The following is a 24,252-nucleotide window of genomic DNA, read 5'->3' on the forward strand; positions in this document are numbered from 1 at the left end:
AGGCTGCCCGAAAGTACACTTCTACCAGTAGTGCAGACAAATAGCAGTTTTCTTGCACCCTAGACTTTTTGTTGTTGTTTGCCAGTTTGATGACCAAAATAATGGTATTTCTTTTGTTTTAATTGCACCTTTAATCATCAGTGAGCTTACATATTTCATACATTTGTTGTATAGTAGAGAACTTAAGCTTTAGTCTGTCACATATGTTACAAATATTTTTCAAGGTAGTCAGCTAACTATATTTTTTATGATGTTTTGGGAAGTTCAAAAGTTTTAAGTGTTTTATGTAATCAAACGTATCAATCTCTTCCTTTACTATTTCTGCCTTTTGGGTCATGTTTAGAAAGACATTCTAAATTCCAATATTTCCTTCTAACACTTTTTTTAAAGATTTTATTTATTTATTTGAAAGAGAGTGAGTGAGAGAGAGCACAAGCTGGGGGAGGGGCAGAGGGAGAGGGAGGAGCAGACTCCCCACTGAGCAGGGAGCCAGATGTGGGACTCCATCCCAGGACCCTGGGATCATGACCTGAGTTGAAGGCAGACACTTAACCAGCTGAGCCACCCAGGCATCCTCCTTCTAACACTTTTATAATTTCACTTTTGGAATTTAAATCTTTAATTCACCTGGAGTATATTATGAAGTAGGGATGCTTTTTTTCTAGTTGTCCAAATACATTAAATCCATCCTTTCCTACTTATGATACCACCATCATATTCTAGGTCATTAAACAGTTATAAATCTGATTCTTGACTTTTCTACTCTGTTCCACAAATCTATGTGTTCATGCACCAATACCACCACTATCATAATTTATCTTACATTGTTATATGTTTTAATAACTGAGCTGGCAATCCTTTCATTAGTCTTCATTATAAAAAATTTATTCTTAACTCTGAAGAATTTTTTTAGATGAAGCTTAGAATCATTTTATCAAGTCAAAAAATCTAATAATATTTTTATTGTAATTATGTTCACTTATTTGACATTCGTTAAAAAACATTCATTGTGTGTCTCATGTGCTAGGCATGACTCCAGTTATATGTCAACTCATTTGGAGAGAAGTGATAACTGTACAAAATTTTCTCACCCAATAATAGGTTTGTTTTCTCCACTCATTCAACTCTCTTCTTCTTTCCCTGAGTAAGGTTTATAGTTTTAGTCATACAGGTCCCATACCTTTCTTACTACGGTTACTCCCTTATATCATATATATTTTGCTATGCAGATGTAATCTATTTCATCACATTTTCTAGCTGATTTACTGTTGGTATGTAAGAGAGCTACTGATTTTGGTTCATGTATATTCAGATTTACTACCTTATTTGACTCTCATTAGCTCTCCACTGTTCTTCAGTTTTCATTCCAGATCTATACAATCATATTATCACTAAATATAGGTGGTTTTGCCTCCTTTCTTTCTCATACTAAGAGCTCATTTCTTTTTCTTCTCTCACTGCATTGCTAGAACTTCTGAAGCTATGGTGAAAAACAGCTATGATAATGGGCATACTACAGTCGATCCTGACTTTAATGGGAATGCACTAGTGTTCCATCATTAAGTATAACTTTGGCTGCTAGCTTAGGATAGATACTTTTTATTTTAAATTAAGGATGCATTCCTCTAGTCCTGGTTTACTACAAATTTTCTGTTATTATTTTGTTTCATTTTTTTTGTGGTTAAAGGTCAAATTTATTAGATTAAGAGATGTATTATACATGGATTATAAATGCTGCACAGCTGACTTTATTCACCATCAAGCACAGAGATATATTTAGTGCCAAGGTATTTTGTGGATACTCCTGTTCTTTTGTTCCAAGAGAAATTTGCACCATAAGACTTGGACTTGGGTTTTGGAACCTTCCTCTCTTCAATGTCATAGCTCCACCCATTTTTTTTCTGCAAAGGCAGCTGCATCTTCTTTAGTACTGAAGGTTAGAACCATGTTGGACAAGGGATCAGCCGTTGATGCCCAACCCATCAAAGGATTTTCCCATCGCTCCCTGGTATCAAACTTCATCTTCCATTTCCTTGTGTTATTTACTCCAGACTGCACGTTATTGCGAGCAGGAACAAAGATCCTGACTTTTCTAGTTTTGATATGCTCTTCTGGAACACCAGTTAAAGTAGTGATATCCAATTTTTCATCAACTGTTATGAGTTGCGTGTCCCGAGCTTGGTCCTGTGCCAGCCTCCATGTGGAAGTGCTTAACGACCTGATAGGAACCCTGGAAACGGAAATGGCAGCTACAGCCACTGCTCTTTTCCCCCACAACATTTGCCTCAGCACCCTATTTTGTTTCATTTTTAGTCAAGAATGGAAGCGGGATTTTATCAAGTGCTTTTAATATTTACTGACACAAGCATACTTCCCTCTGCCTATTAACTGTTGAATATTAATATATTTTCTAATATTAAAATATTCCTGCAGTCCTGAAGCCCACAAGGGCTAACACTTTATGTAGGATTTGTGGATCAACATTCCTAAGTAAAGTGTGCCTGCATTTCCTTTTCTGCCATCTCTGTAGGGTTTGGTGTGGGGTTTATATTTGCTTCAAAAAATAATCTGGAAGCTTTCCATCTTTTTTTTTATACTGAAACAATTTAAACAGCATAGGAAATATTTGATCCATTAAAAGTTTGGGAAAATTCATAAATAGTCTGACTCTGTATTTTGTAGAGAGAATAATTCCTTAACAACATTTCACTTCTTCATGTTCATGAGCCAATTTTAATTTTAATTTTCCTAGAAAATCATCCACTTACAAAATAATTATTAGGATGGAGTCATAATAATATTCGCTTATAATTTTTAAATCTCCTTTATATCAATGAAAATATTGTTTCTTATTTTAATGAGACCAATTTCCATACACATACACTTGAATGTGTGTTGTCAGCCTGCAGGGTACTTTCTTATGATACGAAATTTATTATATGAATATTAACTTTATTATACATGTTAAATCAAGCTAAAGTATGTTATTCAAATGCTCAATATCTTTATATTATCTATCAAGGACTTAAAGATAGGTATTAGAGTCTTCCACAATGACTATGGTTTTGTCCATTTCTACTTGAATTTCTAAACCATCTGTTTTATGTATTTTAACACTATGCATGAACATTCATTCATTACAGTTTTCCCTTCACTGTATATTACATATCTTGACAATATTTAAAATAACCCATTTTGTTCTGTTTGTTTTTCCTAACTCTTATTCATTCAATAGATATGTATTTAATGCCTAGTATATTTTAGATTTGGGGGGATACATCACTGAACAAATCAGATAAGAACCCTGCCCTCATGGGGCTTAAAATATTGTGGATAAAACAGACAAAAATAAGTAAACTAACAAATTAAATAATTACAAATTGTAATGAGTGCTGTGAAGAAAGTGGATACCAATACAGTTTAAGGTTAGGGACCTACTTCAACTAGAAGATGGCCTATCTGAGATGATATTTAAGCCTAAAAAAAGGATTAGAAGAAGTTGGGCACACAAAGGGCTTGGAAGAGTGCTTCCAGGACAGGGTTCAAAAAATGAGATTATATTGCCAGGCACAGTTCATTAGAGTAGAGGGCTCACTGCTCTACACCATACAGGAAAGGAACTACAATTAGAAGTGGCTTTGACAGCACCAGAAACTGCCATTTGTTCACTTGGTGCCCCCCTTCCCAATTGACTGTCCTTGTCAGTGCACCATATGATGGAAGTATTGGCTGGCAGTAGCATACTGTGGCCTAAGTCTCCACTCTAGGTTATCTTCTACGGTGGTGTGCTTCCTGGAGTCCCTCCAGGACAGAGATTGATCCCCAACTCAAAGTACCCTAGCCTCCAGCCCCTGCCAGATAGGCTTGGCCTAAGCCTGAGGTAAAACACATGTTGCTGTAACTTTTCTCAGTAGTGTCTGGCCTGGCCTCCTCTCTATCTTTCAGAAATCCCTCCAAATTTCTGGCATGTTGATGGCAGATGGAACTCTTCCTGGTTCTCTTGGTTTTCAACCATTATAGATCTTTTAGTCGTTTCAATGGGCATTTGAAATAGAGGAGGCAATTAAACATTTTACTCAGATAGGCACCATGAGTGGCAGCCTCAATCAAAATTCTCCAGTATATTTAACCCGCACTCTACCACTGGTTTCTTCCCTACAATGAAAGACAATTCTTTACAAATTACCTTGAGCAGTATTTCCCAAAGTGTGATATGAGTACCAACAGCATTACATGAGTTGATTTTAGGAGGAACACAGTTGAATATTTATGGATTTATTTAGTTTTTGCTATTTATGTATTTACTTTAAAATTGTAGAAAGAAATATTTTTGATTGTTTATCTCTCTTTTCCTCTCTCTCTCCATATATATATATGTATATGTATATGTGTGTGTGTGTGTGTGTATATATATATATATATATATATATATATATATATGACTAGGTTATCAAAACTACCATGACACCAAACAAGGTTGACATAACTCACCATACGGCAAACCTTTATAAAATCCCCTTAACATCTCTGTTCTTTCATCACTGGGTGTAATTCAACTGTCCTTTCCTCTCTCCAAAATCTCCCATCAGCCCTCACCCAAGTCTTCTCAGTCTTCTTCACTCTATTAGGTTCCAGACTCTTTCCCCTCCCACATTGCCCTTTTCATAGGCAGAATAACTCCATTCTCTGCCTCTAATTTGCATCTGTACATTCATTAACATGCTCAGCAAACAAAAGATTAGGAGCCAGCTTCCTTAAAAGGCAGCAAGAAATGGTAAAGAACCAATTATGTTTCCCTGTCACAAAGAATTTTATTTTTTAATTTCCCTGTTACAAAAAAAGACTGAAAATCTAACTACATTTCAGGAAAAAAACAACAAGACTCAAAGCTACAGGCTCTATCGGTATGAGACCTGTGCAATCTACAGAGTCTGGCTCTTAGAAGGACCCTACTCTTGCTATCATCTTGAAATGTGTAATAAATTTTGAACAAGGGACCTTGCATTTTCATTATGTGAATTATGTTGCCAGCCCTGCTCTGCAGGGAGGTCTCTCAGATGAGGAACTGGATTAAAGGGTGAGGAGACAGAATGGGAGCAGTGGCTAATGGTAACATGTTGGAGAAGATTCTGCTGGGACTTTCATAGTTGAGGGTCAGTCCTTCTGGGCTTTGGCCTCAAATAGACCTGAATTTGCATTCTGGCTCTGCTACATAGTAGTTGGTGAACTTCAAGTCAGTAAACTTCTCTTTGCCTCAGTTTATTCAGCTGCAAAATGGGCATAATATTTATTTTGAAGGACTGTAAGGATTAAATGAAGCCATAAATTAAGTGCTTAGTACAATGTAAAATGAGTATTTTGTCATACGTCCTTCATTGTTTATTTTTATTGCTTATAACTTTAAATTTAATAACATTACTTTGTTTTCAGGATATTTATTTTTATAAATAATTCTCTTAATAGCAATTATGATGAGTTTTCAATTTATAATTGTGCTACAGTTCCCTTTTAAAATAAACACATTTATGTAAAAAAAGTGGGGCAGTTTAACAGAATATGAAGAACATTAAGATAATCAAGAACTGTGCAGGTGTTACAAATGACTGAGGCAGGCAAAACACTCATCTAGTGAAATCTCAATTTTTAGACAAGGTAACTGAAACCTAGAGGTAAAGTGACTTATCAGAGGTCACACAGCATGTCAGTGGCAGAATCAAGACAACTTGGGTCTCCTAACTCCTAATTCAGAGCTCTTCCAACCACCACATGCACAAATGGTTAAGGCAAGAGCAAGCCTGGTGCTTAATGAGGTACATGGCAGGTAGCCAGACCTTCTTTCAATACGCACTGCCTCATTCATTCCCCAAGGATAGCAGATAAGTGAAGTATTCTAATATAATAATACAGAAAATAGTCACATGGTTTTGTCCATGGAGCTAAAGTATTTTGAAAATATTACTGGTTAGTCAATCTTTATCTCTTGTTTTATTTTTTAAATCTCCCCTAAGAAAGATGTGCAATGAGGGCTGATTCAATAGGTTACAGAGAATTGGTGGAATAAGTGGGATCAAACTCCCAGTCCTCAATCTGCTAGCCTCCTCATCCTGTACACCGCTAGTCTTTATGTCTTCTACATAAATACAACCTGAAAAGTGGCTTGGGAGCCCAAATGAAAATACAAAACTAGAGATATCCCAGAGCTACCTCAAGTCCTTCTACTTCAAATGCCATGGGTGACATTAAGTCTAAGAGAACTCAGAAGGGTCTCTCTAGGAAGGAGAAGGGGAACTTTAGCTCTGGGACCATGTAACTTGCTTTCACCATAATACTTCAGGCCATGGCCACATTATTTTACTTTTCAGTGTGTATTAGTTTGCTAGGGTTGTTGAAACAAAGCACCATAAACTGGCTGACTTAAACAACAGAAACTTATTGTCTAACAGTTCTGGAGGCTAGAAGTCCAAAATCAGGATGTCAATAGGATTGGTTCCTTCTGAGGGCTGGGAGAAAAACTTCTCTCCTTGGCTTGTAGACAGCTGTCTTCTCGCTGTGTTTATTCATTTGGTCTTTCCTCTATGAATGTCTAACTCTGTATCCAAATTTCCCCTTTTTATAAGGACACCAGTAATATTGGATTAGTGTTCACTTCATTTTAACTCGATTACCTCTATAAAGACCTTTCCTCCCAATAAGGTCACATTCTGAGGTACTTTGATTTAAAATTCCAACTGTTTTTTCTGGAAGGGACACAATTCAACCCATAACACACTGCATTTAGTTAAATTAATTAAGTTAAATCATTTAAAATGCAAAATGATACTTAATCCATCCAGTCACATATCCCTCCTGGGAATCTGGGAAATCTGACAATATAAAGAATGAATCATGGATTATTTTAGGAGAAAACATGTTAAACCTATATTGGAAAAAGTCCCCATGAAAATAAAGAAATCACACTGAATAACAGTATTCTTTTTTTGTGAGAGTTCTACTCAAAATAGAAATAGAAAATGAAGAAATCATGGACTAAGAAAAAATGATGTACAATTTATAGTTTTTTTTTTAACTTACTTTTTCAGACAATGAAAAAGCTCTCAGTTTGTAAGGCTCTCAAATGTATTTGTAACTAACATTTACAAATACAGTAAAAGTAATTCAGAAATACTTTGGTATTTTAAATGAATAGAAGGAAAAATAAATATGAATAATGTGAAGTAATATGATTTGCAAGCAATCATTTAAAAAGTAAGATATTTGTGAAAGAGCAAAAATTGTATTTTCCCAACTTATGTAAAAGAGCTGATAAAAGAATGCATAAGCATATACTTTATTTAACTTTGAATTTCATCCCTCACCAAAAGTTACAAACCCACAAAGTTATGACATAGTGTATAGAGGTCTCTGCTCCATTTACTTACAATGCCTCTGACCAATTTTTGCCTCCTTCTTTGACTGTGGGAGGACCTTGGTTGGGGGGATGGAAGGCCCTGGAGCAGGCAGGGAAAGAGAAGTCACTGAGATTAGAGGTGGGGATGGTGGAAGGGCTTTGGGAGGCCCTGGAGCAGGCAAGAAAAGAGAAGTCATTGAGATCAGAGGTGGAGATGGTGGAAGGGCTTTGGGCTTGAGGCTGGAGCTTGAGGGAAGGAGAAAGACTGTGGGAAAGCCAAGGCCTTTGTGCAGATGAGGAGACAGAATACCACTGAGAGGGAGTTGGGAGGGAGGGCAGGCCAAGGGGGTAAGGTAGAGAAGGTGCTTTTGAGAAGGTCAAATTGAAGCTAAGGAGAGAAGGCTGTGGGAAAAGGAAAAGGATCTGAGTGAGGGACAGGAATTATTTGGAGAAGGAGGTGGGAAAGGCTTTGAGGGAGGAAAGTGAGGCAGCAAGACCATTGAGTAGGAGGAAAAGAAGACTCTAGGGCAGAAGGAGAGAGAATACCTTTGAGTGGTGAAGGAGGAGAAACCTGTGAATGGAGAGAAGGAGGGCCTTCGGAGGGCTGAAAGAGGCCTCTAAAAGGAGGGTGAGTGAAGAAGGCCTGGAGGAGGGTAAATAAGGGGGTAAGAGAAGGGTTTGGACCGAGGGAAGGAAGGGCTTTGTGAAAGTAAGTTAGAGAGAGGACAGTGTGAAGTTAGTGAATGAAGGCATTTTCAAAGGGAGGTGGAGGGAAGACCTCCAGTGAGGGGAATAAAGGGCTTTGTGAGATAAAGAAGAAAGGCTTTTGAGTGAGGGGAGAGGAGGCCTGTAAGGTGAGCAAAGGAAAGTCATTGTGGGGAGGTGAAGAATGAAAAGACCTTGACTGAAAGTTAAGAAGAACTTTTGAGTGGTGAGGGAGGGAATGCATCTGTGAAGTGAGGTGACAGAGAGAAGGCCTTTATGAGTACAAGTAAAAAAGAGCACATCTTTAAGAAAAGAGGTGAAAGTTTAGTATTATGTGAGGAGAGGGAAATTCCTACTTTGTGAGAGGGCTTGAGGGAAGGAGGCCTTTGAGGGAGGAGGTGAATGAGGGAAGTCAGTTGTGGGAGTAGAGGAGTCAGGGAAGGCAACCATAAAAGAAGGGAAGGCCTTGGTGTAGAGAAGTGAGCAAGGAAAGGTCTCTGTGAAGGGAGGTGATGGAGAAAGGCATTTGAGAGGTGAGGTAAAGGGGGATTAGTAAGATGAGGTTAGAGGTAGAAGAGCTTTAAGGGAGGGGGAGATGGAGACTAGTACTTTGATTTTTGCATGTTGATCTTGTACCCTGCAACTTTGCTGAATTTGCAATATTAACATGCAAAAATCAAATGTGCTTCTATACACCAGCAATGAAGAATCCAGAAAGGAAATTAAGAAAACATTTCCATTTACAATAGCATTCAAAAGAACAAAATGCCAGGAATAAAATTTAACCAAGGAGGTTAAAGGTTTGTATCCTGAAAACTACAACACATTGCTGAAATAAATTAAAGGAGACATAAATAAATGGAAAGACATCTCATATTCATGGATTGAAAGACTTAATATTGTTAAGATGGCAAGACGGCCCAAAGTGATCTACAGATTCATTGCAATCCCTATCAAAACTGCATTGGCTTTTTTGCATAAATGGAAAAGCTGATTCTCAAATTTATATGGAATTACAAGGGGGCCTTGAATGCTCAAAATGTTATGAATAAAGAACAGAACTGGAGAACTCAAACGTTCCAATTTCTCAACTTTCCACAAAACTACAGTAATCAAAAGAGAGATGGTAGTGGCATAGGGGCATAGATACACAAACCAGCAGAATAGAACTTAGGAGTCCAGAAATAAACCCATAAATCTATGGTCGACTACTTTTCAACAAGGGTGGCAAGACCATTCAATGGGGAATGAATAGTCTCTTCAACAAATGGTGCTGAGACAACTGGATATCCACATGTAGAAAGAATGAAGTTGGATCCCTAACACACACCATATACAAAAATTAATTCAAAATGCATCAACAACCTAAACAGAAGGGCTAAAACCATAAAATACTTTAGAGAAGTCATAGAAATAAATCTCTCTGACTTTAGATTTGGCAATGGATTCTTAGATATGACATCAAAAGCACAAGTGACAAAATAAAAAAATTAAAAAACCAGATAAATTGGACTTCCTCAAAATTAAAAACTTCTGTGCCTCAAAAAAAAAAAAACCATTATCAAGAAAGTAAAAAGACAACCTACAGAATGGGAGAAAATATGTACAAATCACATATCCAGGATATATAAAGAACTCTTACAACTCAATAACAAAACCACAAACAATCCAGTTAAAAATGGTCAAAGAACTTGAACAGACATTTCTCTAAAGATATACAAATGTCCAAAAGCACATGAAAAGATGCTCAATATCATTAGTCTTTACAGAAATACTAATGAAATCCACAATAAGATACCACTTATACCCACTAGGATGATGATAATCAAAAAGGGGGTGTAGGTAACAAATGTTGGTGAAATTGGGGGACCCTCGCACACTGTTAGTGGGAATGTAAAATGATTCGATCACTTTGTAAAATAGTTTGGGACTTCCTCAAAAAATTCAACATGGAATTCCCATATGACCCAGCAATTCTACTCTGAGGTATATGCCCAAGAGAACTGAAATCATGTGGACACAAAAACTTGTACATGAATATTCACAGCAATATTATTCATAGTAGCTAACAACTGGAAATAACCCAAATGCCCATCAAATGATAAATGGATTAAAAAAATGCAGCATATTCACGCAAGGGAATATTATTCAGCCCTTAAGATGAAATGAAGTACTGATGCGTGCAACAATAGGCATAAATCTCAAAAACGTCATGCTAAGTAAAATAAGCCGGCTACAAAAACACAGATACTCTATGTTGCCTCTATATGAAATGTCCACCAAAGGTAAATCCACAGGGACAAAAAGCAGGTTGGTGATTGTCGGGGGCTGGGAGATGAGGAGTAACTGTTTTACGAATGAGTGTGGGTTTTAACTTGGGCTGATGAAAACATTTTGGAACTAGGTAGAGGTGGTGGCTTTGCAACGTTGAAATATACTAAGTGCCACCGCCTTGCTCACTATAAAGCAGTCCATTTTGCATGAGGCGAAATTCACCTCCAGTTTTCGAAAAAAGGCAGGGCGGGTGAGGGGGGTTGGAATTTTGTGTGCGGGAAGTCGGGGAGGGCAGCTGGTGATGAAGGGGCCGGGGAGGCAGGGGCTCTCTGAGGGGCTCCGAGGGGCGCGTGAGGGGCCATGAGGCGGGCAGAAGTGAGACGCCAGGGGAAGCGCGCAGCGGCGGGCTGGCACGCGACCTCATGGCTCGGCAGAGGCCGGCCACGGCCACTCACCGGTGTTCAAGATCCAGATGGTGAGCAAGAGCAGCCTGAAGCGCCTGTGGACCCACATCTTCACCAGAGAATGGCGCGTTTCAGCCCTGAGGCCGTGCAGAGATGCCTGCCAGCCGGGCTGAGGCGTTGGCCTCCATGACAGCCCGGCGCCCAGGGAGGCTGCCCCCTGGGTGCGACCCGATCGCCGGGTTATCCGCACTGTACCCCTCCTCACAATCTAGGAGCCTGGAGCGGACCCCACGCAGGATCCTGGACTTCGACGGAGTCCTCCCCCGCATCAACCTCCTCTCAGAAGGTAGGGCTCTGGGTCGCCGCCTCGCTGTAGTGACGCCCCAGTGCCGCCGACCCGTGGCCCACAAGCCCCCGGGGCGGGGACGCTGACGTGGCCCCCCTCAGCCGCACGTGCCAGCCCTCATGCCCAGGCCCCGCCCCTTTCTAACGGCTGTCAGGGTGTCTCGTGCCCCCTGCCCCAGTCAAGGCCTGGCACTTCCACTGCTTGCGAAACGCCCTTGCATGAATGAGTGCGGCCTGAGGCCTGCACCTGTGGCGTGACTGCTTGTCACAGGTCCACCAAATAGCTCGTGGGCATTCAGACTCCAGCCTCGGCTACTCATCCTTCCTCAGATTCAGCCCTGTGACGCGCACCGTACTCTACGGTCACTACCGTTAGTCCCTGCAGTAGCCACTAGCTAAATGTGGCTGTTTAAATGTAAATTCTAATTAATTACATTAGGAATTAAGGAACCGGTTCCTCGGTCACTGTAGCCCTGTATCAAGTGCTCAGCAGGCAGACATCGCTCGTAGTGACCGTATTGCACAGGGCCAGTACGGAGCGTTTCCATCAGGGCAGAAAGCTGGATTGAGCAGCACTGGATGTGCATAGCGACTAGTGAATACGGTAGATAATTCAGTAGGTTGTTACCCTGTAGTAGGAGATTTTAAGTGGAATGAAATTATATTTGCCTTCAGAGATTTTAAGGTTTAGCTACAAATAAATGAAACAGGACCACGTGAAGACGAAGAATGTGTGAGGAACACTAAAGAGTGTCTCAGAGCACTCAGATTTTACTCCCATCATTTGCCACCAACGAATCGGGCAGCCCTAAGTGCCTTCCTACTGGGCCCCAGTGCTGCAATGTGTAAATAGAGAGTTAGCATCGTCTCTAAGTCCCCTTTTGACTCTAAAATCTGACCCTTGGGCAAAATCTCAGTAGCTTGCATGGTTTGGACACATCTGCAAAAGGACCATGTAGTTGATGCGGGCTTACCTGTAGCCTACCTCATTCCAGTTTTCAAAGGATGTGAAAACTGCCCCCTCAACTGCATTTCCATCCTTATTCTTACAATATTTTACTCTGGCTTTCCAAATGGTTTTCTCCTGATTTTATTCTATTGTTCTTATTGTTCTTTCCAATGTTAATAGGCATTCCATTGGGAGAAGGAGGGAGGAAGGTTTCTATGCAAATAATTCTTGACACTTAGCCCACAGGACCCTACCCCCACATGCAGGAGCAATTCACCTCACTTTTTTTTTTAAGATTTTATTTATTTATTTGACAGAGAGAGAGAGAGAGACAGCAGAGCAGGAACACAAGCAGGGGAGAGGGTCAGAGGGAGAAGCAGGCTTCCCACCGAGCAGGGAGCCCGATGTGGGACTCGATCCCAGGACCCTGGGATCATGACCTGAGCCGAAGGCAGATGCTTAACGACTGAGCCACCCAGGCGCCCCAATGCAGGAGCAATTCATAATGCTCTTTAGTTTCTTGAAGGATCTGACAAGAAAAGAACCTGCTTTTCTTTCTTTGTATTTTTTTTTTATGTTCTAACCATCTGTTTATTTATCTCCTCCCCCACACTGAGGAGTTTACTTGGTGTGGGTCACAACCTGGGGCCTAGAATCTGAAATCTGAGGTTCCCTCCTCCTCTCATTTTGTGGCTTAAGTGGGTACATAGTCCAGGCACAACAGGTGTCTCCTTTTGGGTACTGCAGAAGGAAGGGGGACAGAGGCACACCCATAAAGATGGCCACACCCAGGAGGGACTGACAGGTGGGAAGACAGATCCTCCCAATCAAAAGGCACTTGTACTTCAATAAGAGGCTGGGAGTTGGCTGGGAGAGTTGTAAGAGCAGGGAGGAGTTATTCCGAAGGAAGTGTTATTTGCAGGCTTCGGAGAGAAATGAAGGGAGTTCACCTACATCCGGGCGATCTGCAGGGTCAGTAGGGGTTGCTGTATGTCTTTGCTGCCTCGAGGGGAAGGTGATGTAGGCATCATAGCGCAAAGAGGCTTGTAGCAAGTAGGCCCAGTAACCCTGCGATGATTTTGGAGTGGTTTCCTCCCTCAACAAGGACAACAGTGGAGGTGATCAGGTAGAGGATGGCCACCATGAGGGTACGGAAGAAATCACTCCGAGGCCAGTTGATGATCTGTACGTTGGTGTGACAAAGAAGATAGCAGCAGGGATCATCTCGACCACCGACAGGGAGGCGTATCCTGGTGTGGAGGCACTGAAGCAGATCAGAATCACCAGGCACAATATAATCTCAGCAAACAGGAGAATTCCTTTTCGGGTGCGCGAAAAGTTGGTGCAGGCGGCCCAGCAGCCGAGGGCCAAGAGGCGCTCAGAATCCGCCATGGGGTGGGCCGGAGTCCCTAGGGGCGTGGAGTATCTACTCACTTGCTCGTGGATTCCGGAACGCTGCACACCCTGCCGTCTTGCCCGCCGTCTCTCTTTCTTTGTATTATATATATATATATATATATATATATATATATATATATATATATATATATTTTTTTTTTTTTTTGCCTCGGCTTTTCCCAAACTAATTTAACCAGAGGACACTTGCCCCACAAAACACTATTAACAGCTTCTGAAACTACTGCTGGCAACTCTGAGAAACTCAAGTACCTGAGATTTTACCCTACTTGCAAGTAACAAGGTAGGCTGCTGCAGTTTCATAGATGCTGGCAGAAGATGCAAGACAACTGGGTCAGAGACAGAAGACGAAAGCTCCCCTGAGACATGCAGAAACTTGAGACACCCATGAACAATTGCCTCCCAACAGCACCTTTGTTCATGTCATAGCACATGTGGAAAATGATCATGTGACCAAGCACCGCGCAACCACCCTGAGGGCTCAGGGGATTAAGCTAGAGCATACGGGTCAGGCACTCAGCTCTTGATCACTTCACAGGTTATGCTCTCTGAGACTTAGTTTCCCCTTCTGCAAATTATGGGCTACGGGCAGCCTGATTATGAAGATTCCTTCCAGCTCTGGCTTGCTGTGACTTGTCCTGGACGGTAGCATTTGGGGTTGCTGTAAACAGGCAAGGCATGGCAGTTCTGAAACAATGTAGTACTCCTAAGCAAGCCACATTATGCCATTAGAAACCCAAATTACTAACTGGAACTCAGAGGGACAAAATCCCTAAGACTATGCCTGAGCAATCCTTGGATTACATAACAGTAATTCAAGATTGGGGACACAAAAAGCCATGTGAAGCGTCCATTTTGAAGATTATCAGATGGCGATTTAAAATTCTGCACTGGCTTTCCTCTTTCATTCTATATTCTCGAGGGAGCTAAATTTGATACTAGTCAACCCAGACCTAATTAGGGAGGAAAATCTGTTGTATGGGCATGAATACAAGAACTGCTTCATGAGGTGGTACATACCACTGCTCAGAATGTGACTACTGTTCTTGTGGAAAATTCAGAATTGACACTATTTTTTTTAAATATTGCTATAGACAGACACGAAAAGATGCTCAACATCAGGTAATCAGGGAATGCAAATTAATCAACAATGAGATATCATTTTATGCTCATCAGATTGGCAAAAATTAATAAATATTCATAAGAATATGCAGAAATAGAAATTCAGTCATTGCTGGTGGAGATGTAAGTGGGTACAACCACGTTGGAGTGCAATTTGACAACACTTTGTAAAGTTAAATATCCACATAGTCTGTGATGCAGAAATTCCACTTTTCGGGATCTATCCTCTCATCCATGTGTAAAAGGAGACATGTACAATGACGTTCATTGTTTTAGTGAAAACAATGTAAAGGATGTCTCAGTAGGGAAATGGAAACACAGTGTGGTTCAATCCTATAATGTAGTATACTATTAGTATATAGTACTTAATGGTGATCGGGATCAATCACCCTAGCCAACATAGTAATTCTCTTTTTTTTGCTAGTTTGCCTAGCGGCATGAAGTGGCAGTACCAGCTTCTAGTTCAGTGGAACCATTGTTGTGTTCTCTGAAAGAAATAGTCCTCTCTTAGACAATAAGCTTCCAAAATAGCAGAAACCAGAGTTGTGGGAATGAGAAGCAAAGTGCAAAATTTTTGCAAGTGGGTCATTAGGTATTTCTCACCACCACCCATTAGTTCTCAGCCTCGTGTGTCTGGTTATGGAAGAAACCACGCTGTATGTTGATTGGCCCTAGTTCAGAGTGCATGACACACCCTGCAAGACAGCACCTCAAACTCACGGGGTGCTTTCTCCTACATGGTGTCATACTAGGTTTTCAAGAGGTGATTTCATTGTTCTAGTAGGGCAACCTCTTTTTTTTTTCAACTTTATTAAGGTATAATTGCTAAAAAAAAAAGTAAGATATTTGCACTGTACACATAGTGATTTGATACATATATACACTGTGAAAGGGTTCCCTCTAGTTAATTAAGACGTCCATTACCTCACATATTTAGTTCTATCTTTTGTTCTCTTTTCTTTTTTTTTTGATAAGATTTAAGTTCTTTTAAGTTTAAGTTTTTTTTAAGTTCTACTCTCTTAGCAAATTTCAATGATATATCATTGACTCGACCATATCAACTATGGTTGCCATGTGTCACATTAGATCCTCAGACTTATAGCTGAAAGTTTATACCCTTTTTACTAAACTCTCCCTATTTCCCCCACCTCCCAGCTCCTGGCAATCCCTTTTCTAATCTGTTTCTATTTCTATTAGTTTGACTTCTTTAAAAAGTTAAGATTCCACATATAAGTGATACCACAAAGTATTTGCGTTCTCCGCCTCGCTTATTTTCTGGAGAAAAAAATCATTTATTGGACTATGTTCTAAACAAATTGCTGTGACTACTGTTGACTTGTAATAATAGATGTGTAAGCTTCAATTCAGCACATTTGAATTACATATCCTTTAATCAACACTGTATTTAGGGACGCCTGGGTGGCTCAGTTGTTAGGCGTCTGCCTTCAGCTCAGGTCAAGATCCCAGGGTCCTGGGATCCACTCCCTCATCGGGCTCCCTGCTCAGTGGGGAGCCTGCTTCACCCTCTGCCTGCCACTCCCCCTGCTCGTGATCTCTCTCTCTCTCTCTGTCAAATAAATAAAATCTTTATGAAAAGCATTGTATTTACATAGAAGTTAAGTTGGAGAACTTCCAGTTTTAGAGATATCTGTTCATTTTTGAGAATAAACAAAAACAAGAGGAGCGCCTGGGTGACTCAGTCAGTTAAGCAACTGCCTTCGGCTCAGGTCATGATCCTGGGGTCCTGGGATCGAGTCCCGCTTCTCCCTCTGCCTCTCTCTCTTTCTCTCTCTCTGTCTCTCATGAATAAATAAATAAAATCTTAAAAAAAAATCCACTCCAGTGTATCTGGTGTGAGATATGCTTGCCATCCAGTGAAAGGAACTGCTGCTACCTTTGCTCTAGTTGAGAGACTGGGGCTCAGGAAGTCTTTTCTAGAACTGGTGGTTCTAGGAAAAGGCAACTTTAGCAGGGATCAGGGGATTGGAAACTTGCTGCCAGAACTCTTGACTCCAGACCCTCGCCAGCAAAATGAGTGCCCTGCACGTGACACTTCGCTCCCCATTTGGCTCAGTTTGGAATTCAAGCAAAGTATAATTTTGTCTAATTGGTCATACCGAAATTACATCCCAAACACTGTCTGCAAGGTAATCTGGGAAACGTAGTTTTTTTTAGCTTTCTAGTTTCTGTAGTATAGAAGGCAAACCCCCAAAGGTTGGATGTTGAGCAAGCCACTATCACGTTCAATAGCCTCACACCCAAGATCAGGGCTACTACCACCCAGGCACATTCTACTTCTGACTCATTCTACCAGCTCCTTCCCCTATGCCTCCTGTCATAGAGAATCCTACATATCCACCCTTTTTTAAAAAATATTTTATTTATTTATTATTTATTTATTTATTTGTCAGAGAGAGAGAGACAGAGAGAGAGCACAAGCAGGGGGAGTGGGAGAGGGAGAAGCAGGCTCCCCACTGAGCAGGGACCCCGACGTGGGGCTCCATCCCAGGACCCTGGGATCATGAACTGAGCTGAAGGCAGACGCTTAACCAACTGAGCCACCCAGGCGTCCCTACATCTCCATCCTAAAGTAGAGAAACTATTCTAAATCCTTACACTTTTCCTTTTCCCTGCTTTCCTTCCCCTTGAATGAGCTGAAGTTTAGCTTCCTACTGATTAACGCTTCCTGGGTTCATCACTGTCCTGAAAAGCCTCTGTGATGGATGCTGCTCCACCTTCCTCTTCCAGGTGAAGAGGAGGGGTCAGTAATCGCCTTAGATCCCTTTGCTACCCCAGATCATGGTTTCAATGCTTGTGGTCAATCTCCTCTGTTTTGGAGCTCATGTTTGCTGATTATACCATCTGTTTCATTTTCTGCATCTCAAGGGCCTACCTACTACATTCCAGAAAATTCTATTCTCTACTTCTCTGACTTCCTTTCCATCACAACTTTCGGCCATTTTCCTTGCAATGAAACTGACCACATGGCTCCTTCACCTTCCAATTTTCAAATCAGAAGGCCACTGAAGTATTTATCCTCCTCAGACATTTTGCAGCATTTGAAACTGTTAACTTTCCTCCTTTGCTGAGGTAAGCTATGTGTCCCTACAGTGCTGTAAGCTCTATGGGAGAAGAGATCTTGCTTATCTTATTTATTGATGTATTTTTAGTGCCTACACAGTGAGTGGCACATAGTAGCCACTGGATAAATATATTTTAATGGCAATTGCTAGGACAGAGCACAAATCTCACATCCTTCTAATCCCTAGCCCATTGGCTAAATGTGTAGGTATTCCCTGAGATTTAGCCACGGCTTCCTATTTGTGCTGTTTTTTTTTTTTTCCTGAGTGATATACTTATTTTCATTTCTTTGGTGGCCACTCCATGTCAGCAACGCTTTTATCTTTATATATCTAGCCTTACCCCTGTCCTCCACTCACTGTTGGAATTTTTTGCAGGACAGGATGACTTTTCTTTGTTTACGCTGAGTTTGAATTCCTCTGTGAAACACATGCTTCTAAGTCTTCCATCCATTTGTTATCACCCCATCAAGAAGGTGGGAGAGTGAAGAATGCCTATTTTCCCCTAGCTGGAATTGGCATGGGACACTGAAGGGTCTAGAAGAGTCTCTGATTCTTCAGGGCTTATAAGGGTGGCTAAAGATAATAAAATGCCAAAGTCTTAGTACCTTAAAACAACAAAGGTTTATCACTTGCTCACACTACATGCCTGACACAGGTGGGCAGGGACACTCTGCTCATCGTTGTCCCCGTTACCTGGACTGACAGAGGTGCCACTGTCTTAGGATGCCACCATCTCAACTTGAGCTTCCAAGTTGCCGTGTCAAGGGAAGAGAGTGTGGACAATCACAGTGTCCTGGCTCGTCGATGCGTCGGCCCAGAAAGGACATGCATCCTTTCTGCTTTCACCTCATCAGCCAGAGGAAGTTACAGGGCCAAGCTTCCTTCAAGGGAGGCATGTGCCTGGAAGGAAAGAAGAATCAGGAAACATGGTGAACCCTAGAAATGTCTAACACTAGCATTAAAACAAACAGCAGTCCTTTATGGGGGATGAGCCATGCACTGGGCGCTGTGCTAAGCACATTATATTAATCCTCCTAACAGGCCTGAGGGAAGTGTTAATATCTCCATATTTGGGGGAAACTGAGGTTCCGGGAGATTGTGTGATTTGTTTGAGGCTGTAGGTGATATTTAAGCCGGGATCTGAACCTGCGTCAGTTGACTGGCGGGCAATCCTGGCTCTCCCAACAACCGCTGCTCATTGCCGACGCTGTACTCTCGTACTTAATGCCCTTTCCAGAACTCTGTGCTTTTGCACCCATGATGCCCTGGGCCGGACCAAAGTGGGAAAAGTGACATTCTTGGCAAACTCCTGTTCACCCCTACTGATCCATTTCCAACCAGAAGCCCTCTGTGAAACTTCTCCTGACTTCCTCCTGCAGAACTCATTGCCTCAGGCTCAGCGGCACTCGGCTCAAATCCCTAGCAGAACACTCATCACATGGTTTTGTTATTATCTGTTAACCTTCTTATTTTTTCCACTAGACTGTGGCTCCTTGAACAAGGGAGCCATGTCCCATTTCTCTCTGTATTTCCAGGGCAGAGGCAGAAAAGCTGAAATCCAGCCAGCCCCAATTACAAAAACATGCCAGACACGCGTCTAAGCGCTTGACACATGGCAATGTCACTCTCACGCCATCTCGATGAGTTAGGTGCTATTATTACCATCACCCATTTTACCAGTGAGGAAACTTAAACTGGAGAATGTTTAAATAACTTGCCCAAAGCCTCATAGGTAGTAAATAACTGTGGGGGGATTAGAACTCCCGCAGTGTAACCCCAGAGCCTAAGCGTGCTTAGCCACTATGCTACTGCTTGAAACTTCTTCTAGCTCATATCTTAGCCCTTTGCTCCTAAAAACTTCATGTATTTCCTAAAATCAGGAATATTCTCTTATATAATCACAGTACAGTTATCAAAAATGGGAAATTATCATTGTCCTATTATGTAATCTACAGACCTTATTCATACCCAAGTTTCCCAATAATGTCTGCTGTAACAGAAGACAACAATATTTTCTGGTTCAGGATCCAGTGCAGGACCATATGTTGCGTTTAACTGTCATGTCTTTTTAGTATGCTTCGACTGGCAACAATTCCTCGGTGTTTCTTTGTCTTTTATGACTGCAGTAATTGTGATGAGTACAAGCCTTTTATTTTGTAAAATGTCCATCGAATTGAACTTGTCTGATGTTTCCACATTATTAGATTAAGCTTATTAATTTTTTTAACAGGAACACTGCTGAGTGAGTTGTGCCCTTCTCAGTGCATCCTACAAAGAGGCACGATTATCTCTTTGTCCCTGTAATTATCTATTGTCTTATGCTAATTTTTCTGTTTCCAAGTGTCATTTTCTTCTGCGTTTCCACATCAAATACACTGCTTAAGTCATGGTGTATGGATTTTTTTTTAAAGATTTTATTTATTTATTTGACAAGAGAGAGACACAGCGAGAGAGGGAACACAGGCAGGGGGAGCGGCAGAGGGAGAAGCAGACTCCCCGCTGAGCCTGGGGCCCGATGTGGGACTAGATCCCAAGACCCTGGGATCATGACCTGAGCTTAATGACTGAGCTACCCAGGCGCCCCATGGTGTATGCTTAATAAACATTAGTTGTATGACTAAATCTTCGTTCCTCTAAAAGAAAACTATTAATTAAGCCAAACTATGTGAATCATAACCCTAAGTTTCTTTCCTTTCTCTTTCCCCACACATAATAATCACCAAGTCCCACTGATTCTCTCTCCTAAATATCATAGCGATCCTACCATCTCCATTCTTGATGTCATTGCGCTGACTCGTTATTCCAACAACCTGGCTTCCCTGCGTCTAGTCTTGCTCCCTTTAATCTATCTTTGGAAGGTGAGCGAAAGAAAACGCCAGTCCTGTACAGTGGGCACAAGAATAGGTTTAATTGTTAAGTGTTAGTAAGATGAGGCACGTGGTCTCATGTTCACAGTGAGACCTGCCTTCCCACGGGGCCCAGAAATTAACTGCATTTGCCAGTGGGGTTTCTGGAAGTGGTGACAATGGCAAAGAAGACATTGTAAAATGAAAAGGGTCCTAAATAAGAATACAAAGTTAATCATGAAAACCGTAGGGCTTAGGTGAGGGGTGTTGAGAGCCGTGTGGCTAGCTCCTATAGTTGATGTTAGATAGCTTCACTTGCAATGAGGTATTCAGTCAGAAACAGCAGAAGCTGTTGGCCACAGTGTGTACTGCCTAGTCAGTAAATGACCCAAAGCTATGCAGGTATCCAACAAAAGCAGAGGTAGGGAATCAAGAATATCTTCGGTAGTGAGACTCCAGATAGGTAATCTCCTTGACTGAGCCTTAGAAACACCTCCAGGTGGAAGGAAAACCTATATAAAATGGTGATAAACTGTGTCCCTCATGCCCCCAGGTAGATCCTGCTAATGGCACCAGAATCTCATTGGGTCTTTGGTTACCGAAGAGTTGTATGGCTATTCTCAAGAAGTGGGTAACCCTGTCTCCAAGCATGAGGCAGGGGAGGCAAGGGAGGCTGTCTTACTACACAGAAAAAGTAGCCCTGGAAGTGGGTGAGAAGAACACAAATGCTGCTTTGAGTGGGATCCGAGGTGAATCTCCATACCCATTTAGCATGGACATCGCAGGCTATGGACACATGAGTGTAGAAGATCAAGGCAAAGAATGGCTGAGTCCCCTGCCTGGTAGAAGCAATATCAGAGGCGTTGTATGATGGTGCGGTGCCGATAAGATCCCCTGTAGCCAAATCAAATTAGGGGTGACATATATAGCTTTGTGATAGTTGGCAGTATGGTCACTGCCCCAGACGGATACAGTCTGTCCATATCTGGACTAGGAAAAGAGAGGGTATTTGCCCCTTGATCCTCTACGTGCTTCCCAGAGTTGGATCTGTCTATGCGCAACCAGATAGGGTCCACGAGCTCCCCTCAGGAATGAACCAGGCCTTCTTTTATACGCTGGAGTGAAAAGCTCCACAGACACCCAGGGCTAACCATTCCATTACCAAAGGGAGTCAGTCTCTTGACATCAAGGAAGATGGCTACAGTGTGAAGGTGACTTACTGCATGAGCATAAGAACCACAGGAGTGTCCTCCACTTGCAGAGGAGGGGTATGACAAACCCAGGGTCAGAGCTATCTGCCCGGTGGGGAAGGACACCAGACGCCATTTTACATTTGTGTTCAGGGGCGCCTGGGTGGCTCAGTCGTTGGGCGTCTGCCTTTGGCTCAGGTCATGATCCCAGGGTCCTGGGATTGAGCCCCGCATCGGGCTCCCTGCTCTGCGGGAAGCCTGCTTCTCCCTCTCCCACTCCCCCTGCTGGTGTTCCCTCTCTCGCTGTGTCTCTCTCTGTCAAATAAACAAAATCTTTAAAAAAAATAATAATAAATAAATAAATAAATAAATAAATAAATTTGTGTTCATCTACATTTCCATGATCTATGTAGTAAAAATTTTCCAGCTACTCACTATGGTCAATGCAGGTCCAGAGAAAGGGGGAAGTATGATAACGTAGTGTGGTGCCCATGCAACTGTGCCACTTCAATGTGTTGTGGCGAGCATAATCGCCTGACAGCCCCACCTGCTACCCTTCTGCAGCCAGGACTGTGTTTGTGCCAAGGTCATGTTTCCTGGAGACCACTTCCAGCCAATGATTGAGCAACAGTGGGGGTACGAGGGCAGATCCATTCTTAGAAGGAGGAGAACCCCTGTAACAGGTGGCTTTGGCTGAAGAACTCCCCATCAGCCTGGTTGAAAATTGCTTGGAACTGTACTATAGCCTAAGATCCTTCGTACCCTATCCTCCTTCCTTTTCTGGAGGCCTGTGAAGTATATTTGCCAGTATGAGTCAGTCCTGTCTTCCATAGTATGACCAAGTTCACCCTGAATTACAGGTTCATGAAGCTGCCTGTGAGTGCAGGCTCTGGGGGGCTTCGGTAGCTTCTTTGTATGTCAAATGACAGCCCTTCATGGTGTTTGTTACTGTGCTGGGTCTGGACAGAGATCTAGTAGGCCACACATGGATATGCATATGACTGATGTCTCACGGGCTCAGTTGACTTACTTCTTGCAGATGCTTTGCTTTTCTCAGGATGCCTGTATTCCTTCCGTGGCTTTAACGCAGGGGGCTCCGATCATATTTGGCCACCAGGCTGATGACTTAGGACAGGTTCTTAAATAACATTCCTAGGTGCAGGATGTGCTGCCTCTGATACCCAAAGAGGCCAAACAGATGAGAAGGGCTCCTTTTGTGTAGCTAATGTTTGCAAGGCCAATGGTTTTTCCTCATTAGGCTGTGGAATAGCTATTTGGGCAGCTGCTCATATAGCCCTGAAGCCAGGCACTCAAGAGGCCTGGTCCTGGTCTGTATCCTGATTCAAGGTCTTGGCACCTGTGCACAGCTGTGCTTAGAGAGCATGTATAGAGAGCTGTGAGGGCCACCAGAAAAATATCATCAAGAGAGGGGCACCTGGGTAGCTCAGTCAGTTAAGTATCCGACTCTTGATTTTGGCTCGGGTCTGGATCTCAGGGTCTTGAGTTCAAGCTCTGCATTGGGCTCCACGCTGGGCATGGAGCCTACTTAAAAACAAAATATCATCAATATAACATAATGGACTTGCCCAACTCATTACTGATATGTTGCAGTTATTAAGTATTGCTGGGGAAGTTCAAAATACCCGAGGCAGGACAATAAAGGTAAACTTCATGCTTTGCCAGGTGAAAACAAAATAATTTTTTTTCTTCCTTGAGAAATCTGGAGAAGACATTAGCAATGTCTAGGGCAATTCTGTCCAAGAATAATATAACGTGAGTCACATATGTAATTTGAAATTTTCTAGTAGACCTATTTAAAAAAAAAAAAAAAAACAGTAGGGGCGCCTGGGTGGCTCAGTCGTTAAGCGTCTGCCTTCGGCTTGGGTCACCCAGGGTCCTGGGATCGAGCCCCATGTCGGGCTTCTCCCTCTGCTCCTTCCTCCAACTCATGTGCTCTCTCTTTCTCTCAAAAACAAATAAATAAAATCTTTAGAAAAAAGAATTGGTGAAAATCCTAGTATGCTTTACTCTAACTATGCCTCCTCCACCTTCTTCTTCCACTTATATAAGGACCCTGTGGTTACACTTGGGCAATCGGGATAATCCTTCCATCTCAAGGTCAGCTGAGTAACAACTTTTAATTCCATATGTATCCTTAATTCCCCTTTGCCATATTCCAGGTTCCAGTGATTAGAACATAGATATCTTGGGGCTCCTGGGGGGTTCAGTTGGTTAAGCGTCTGCCTTCAGCTCGGGTCATGATCTCCAGGTCCTGGGATCAAGCCCCGAATCGGGCTCCCTGCTCCACGAGAAGCCTGCTTCTCCCTCCCCCGCTCCCCCTGCTTGTGTTCCCTCTCTCGCTGTGTCTCTCTCTGTCAAATAAATAAATAAAATCTTAAAAAAAAAAAACAGTAAAAAAGAGGCAGGTATAACTAATGGTAATGACACAGTTTATTTAACCCAACAGATCCAAAATATTAAAAATTCAGCATTTAAATATAAAAAATAATTAGTAAGATAATCTTCAAACT

General features: G+C 42.0%; 2 protein-coding genes and 1 pseudogene across 3 annotated transcripts in view; all 3 read right to left on the reverse strand.

Moving 5' to 3' along the window:
* FMR1NB (FMR1 neighbor) overlaps positions 1-11,087 on the reverse strand; it is a 38,625-nt gene extending 27,538 nt beyond the window's left edge. For both annotated transcript variants that reach the window (XM_035725665.1, XM_035725664.1), the window contains exon 1: positions 10,822-11,087. In XM_035725665.1, the coding sequence (XP_035581558.1) occupies positions 10,822-10,879 (58 nt within the window). In that variant the 5' untranslated portion in view covers positions 10,880-11,087. The remainder of the gene's footprint in view (positions 1-10,821) is intronic.
* LOC113931189 (NADH dehydrogenase [ubiquinone] iron-sulfur protein 4, mitochondrial-like) lies at positions 1,749-2,307 on the reverse strand. The gene is given in 2 exon segments (XM_035725715.1): positions 1,749-1,898; positions 1,900-2,307. Coding segments are annotated over 2 exon segments (558 nt in total).
* Positions 11,088-12,976: 1,889 nt separating the features above from the next.
* LOC113930541 lies at positions 12,977-13,456 on the reverse strand (annotated as a pseudogene).
* Between the last annotated feature and the right edge of the window lie 10,796 nt (positions 13,457-24,252).

This window comes from Zalophus californianus, chromosome X (genome assembly GCF_009762305.2).
Source record: "Zalophus californianus isolate mZalCal1 chromosome X, mZalCal1.pri.v2, whole genome shotgun sequence".
NCBI classification, from domain to species: Eukaryota; Metazoa; Chordata; class Mammalia; order Carnivora; family Otariidae; genus Zalophus; species Zalophus californianus.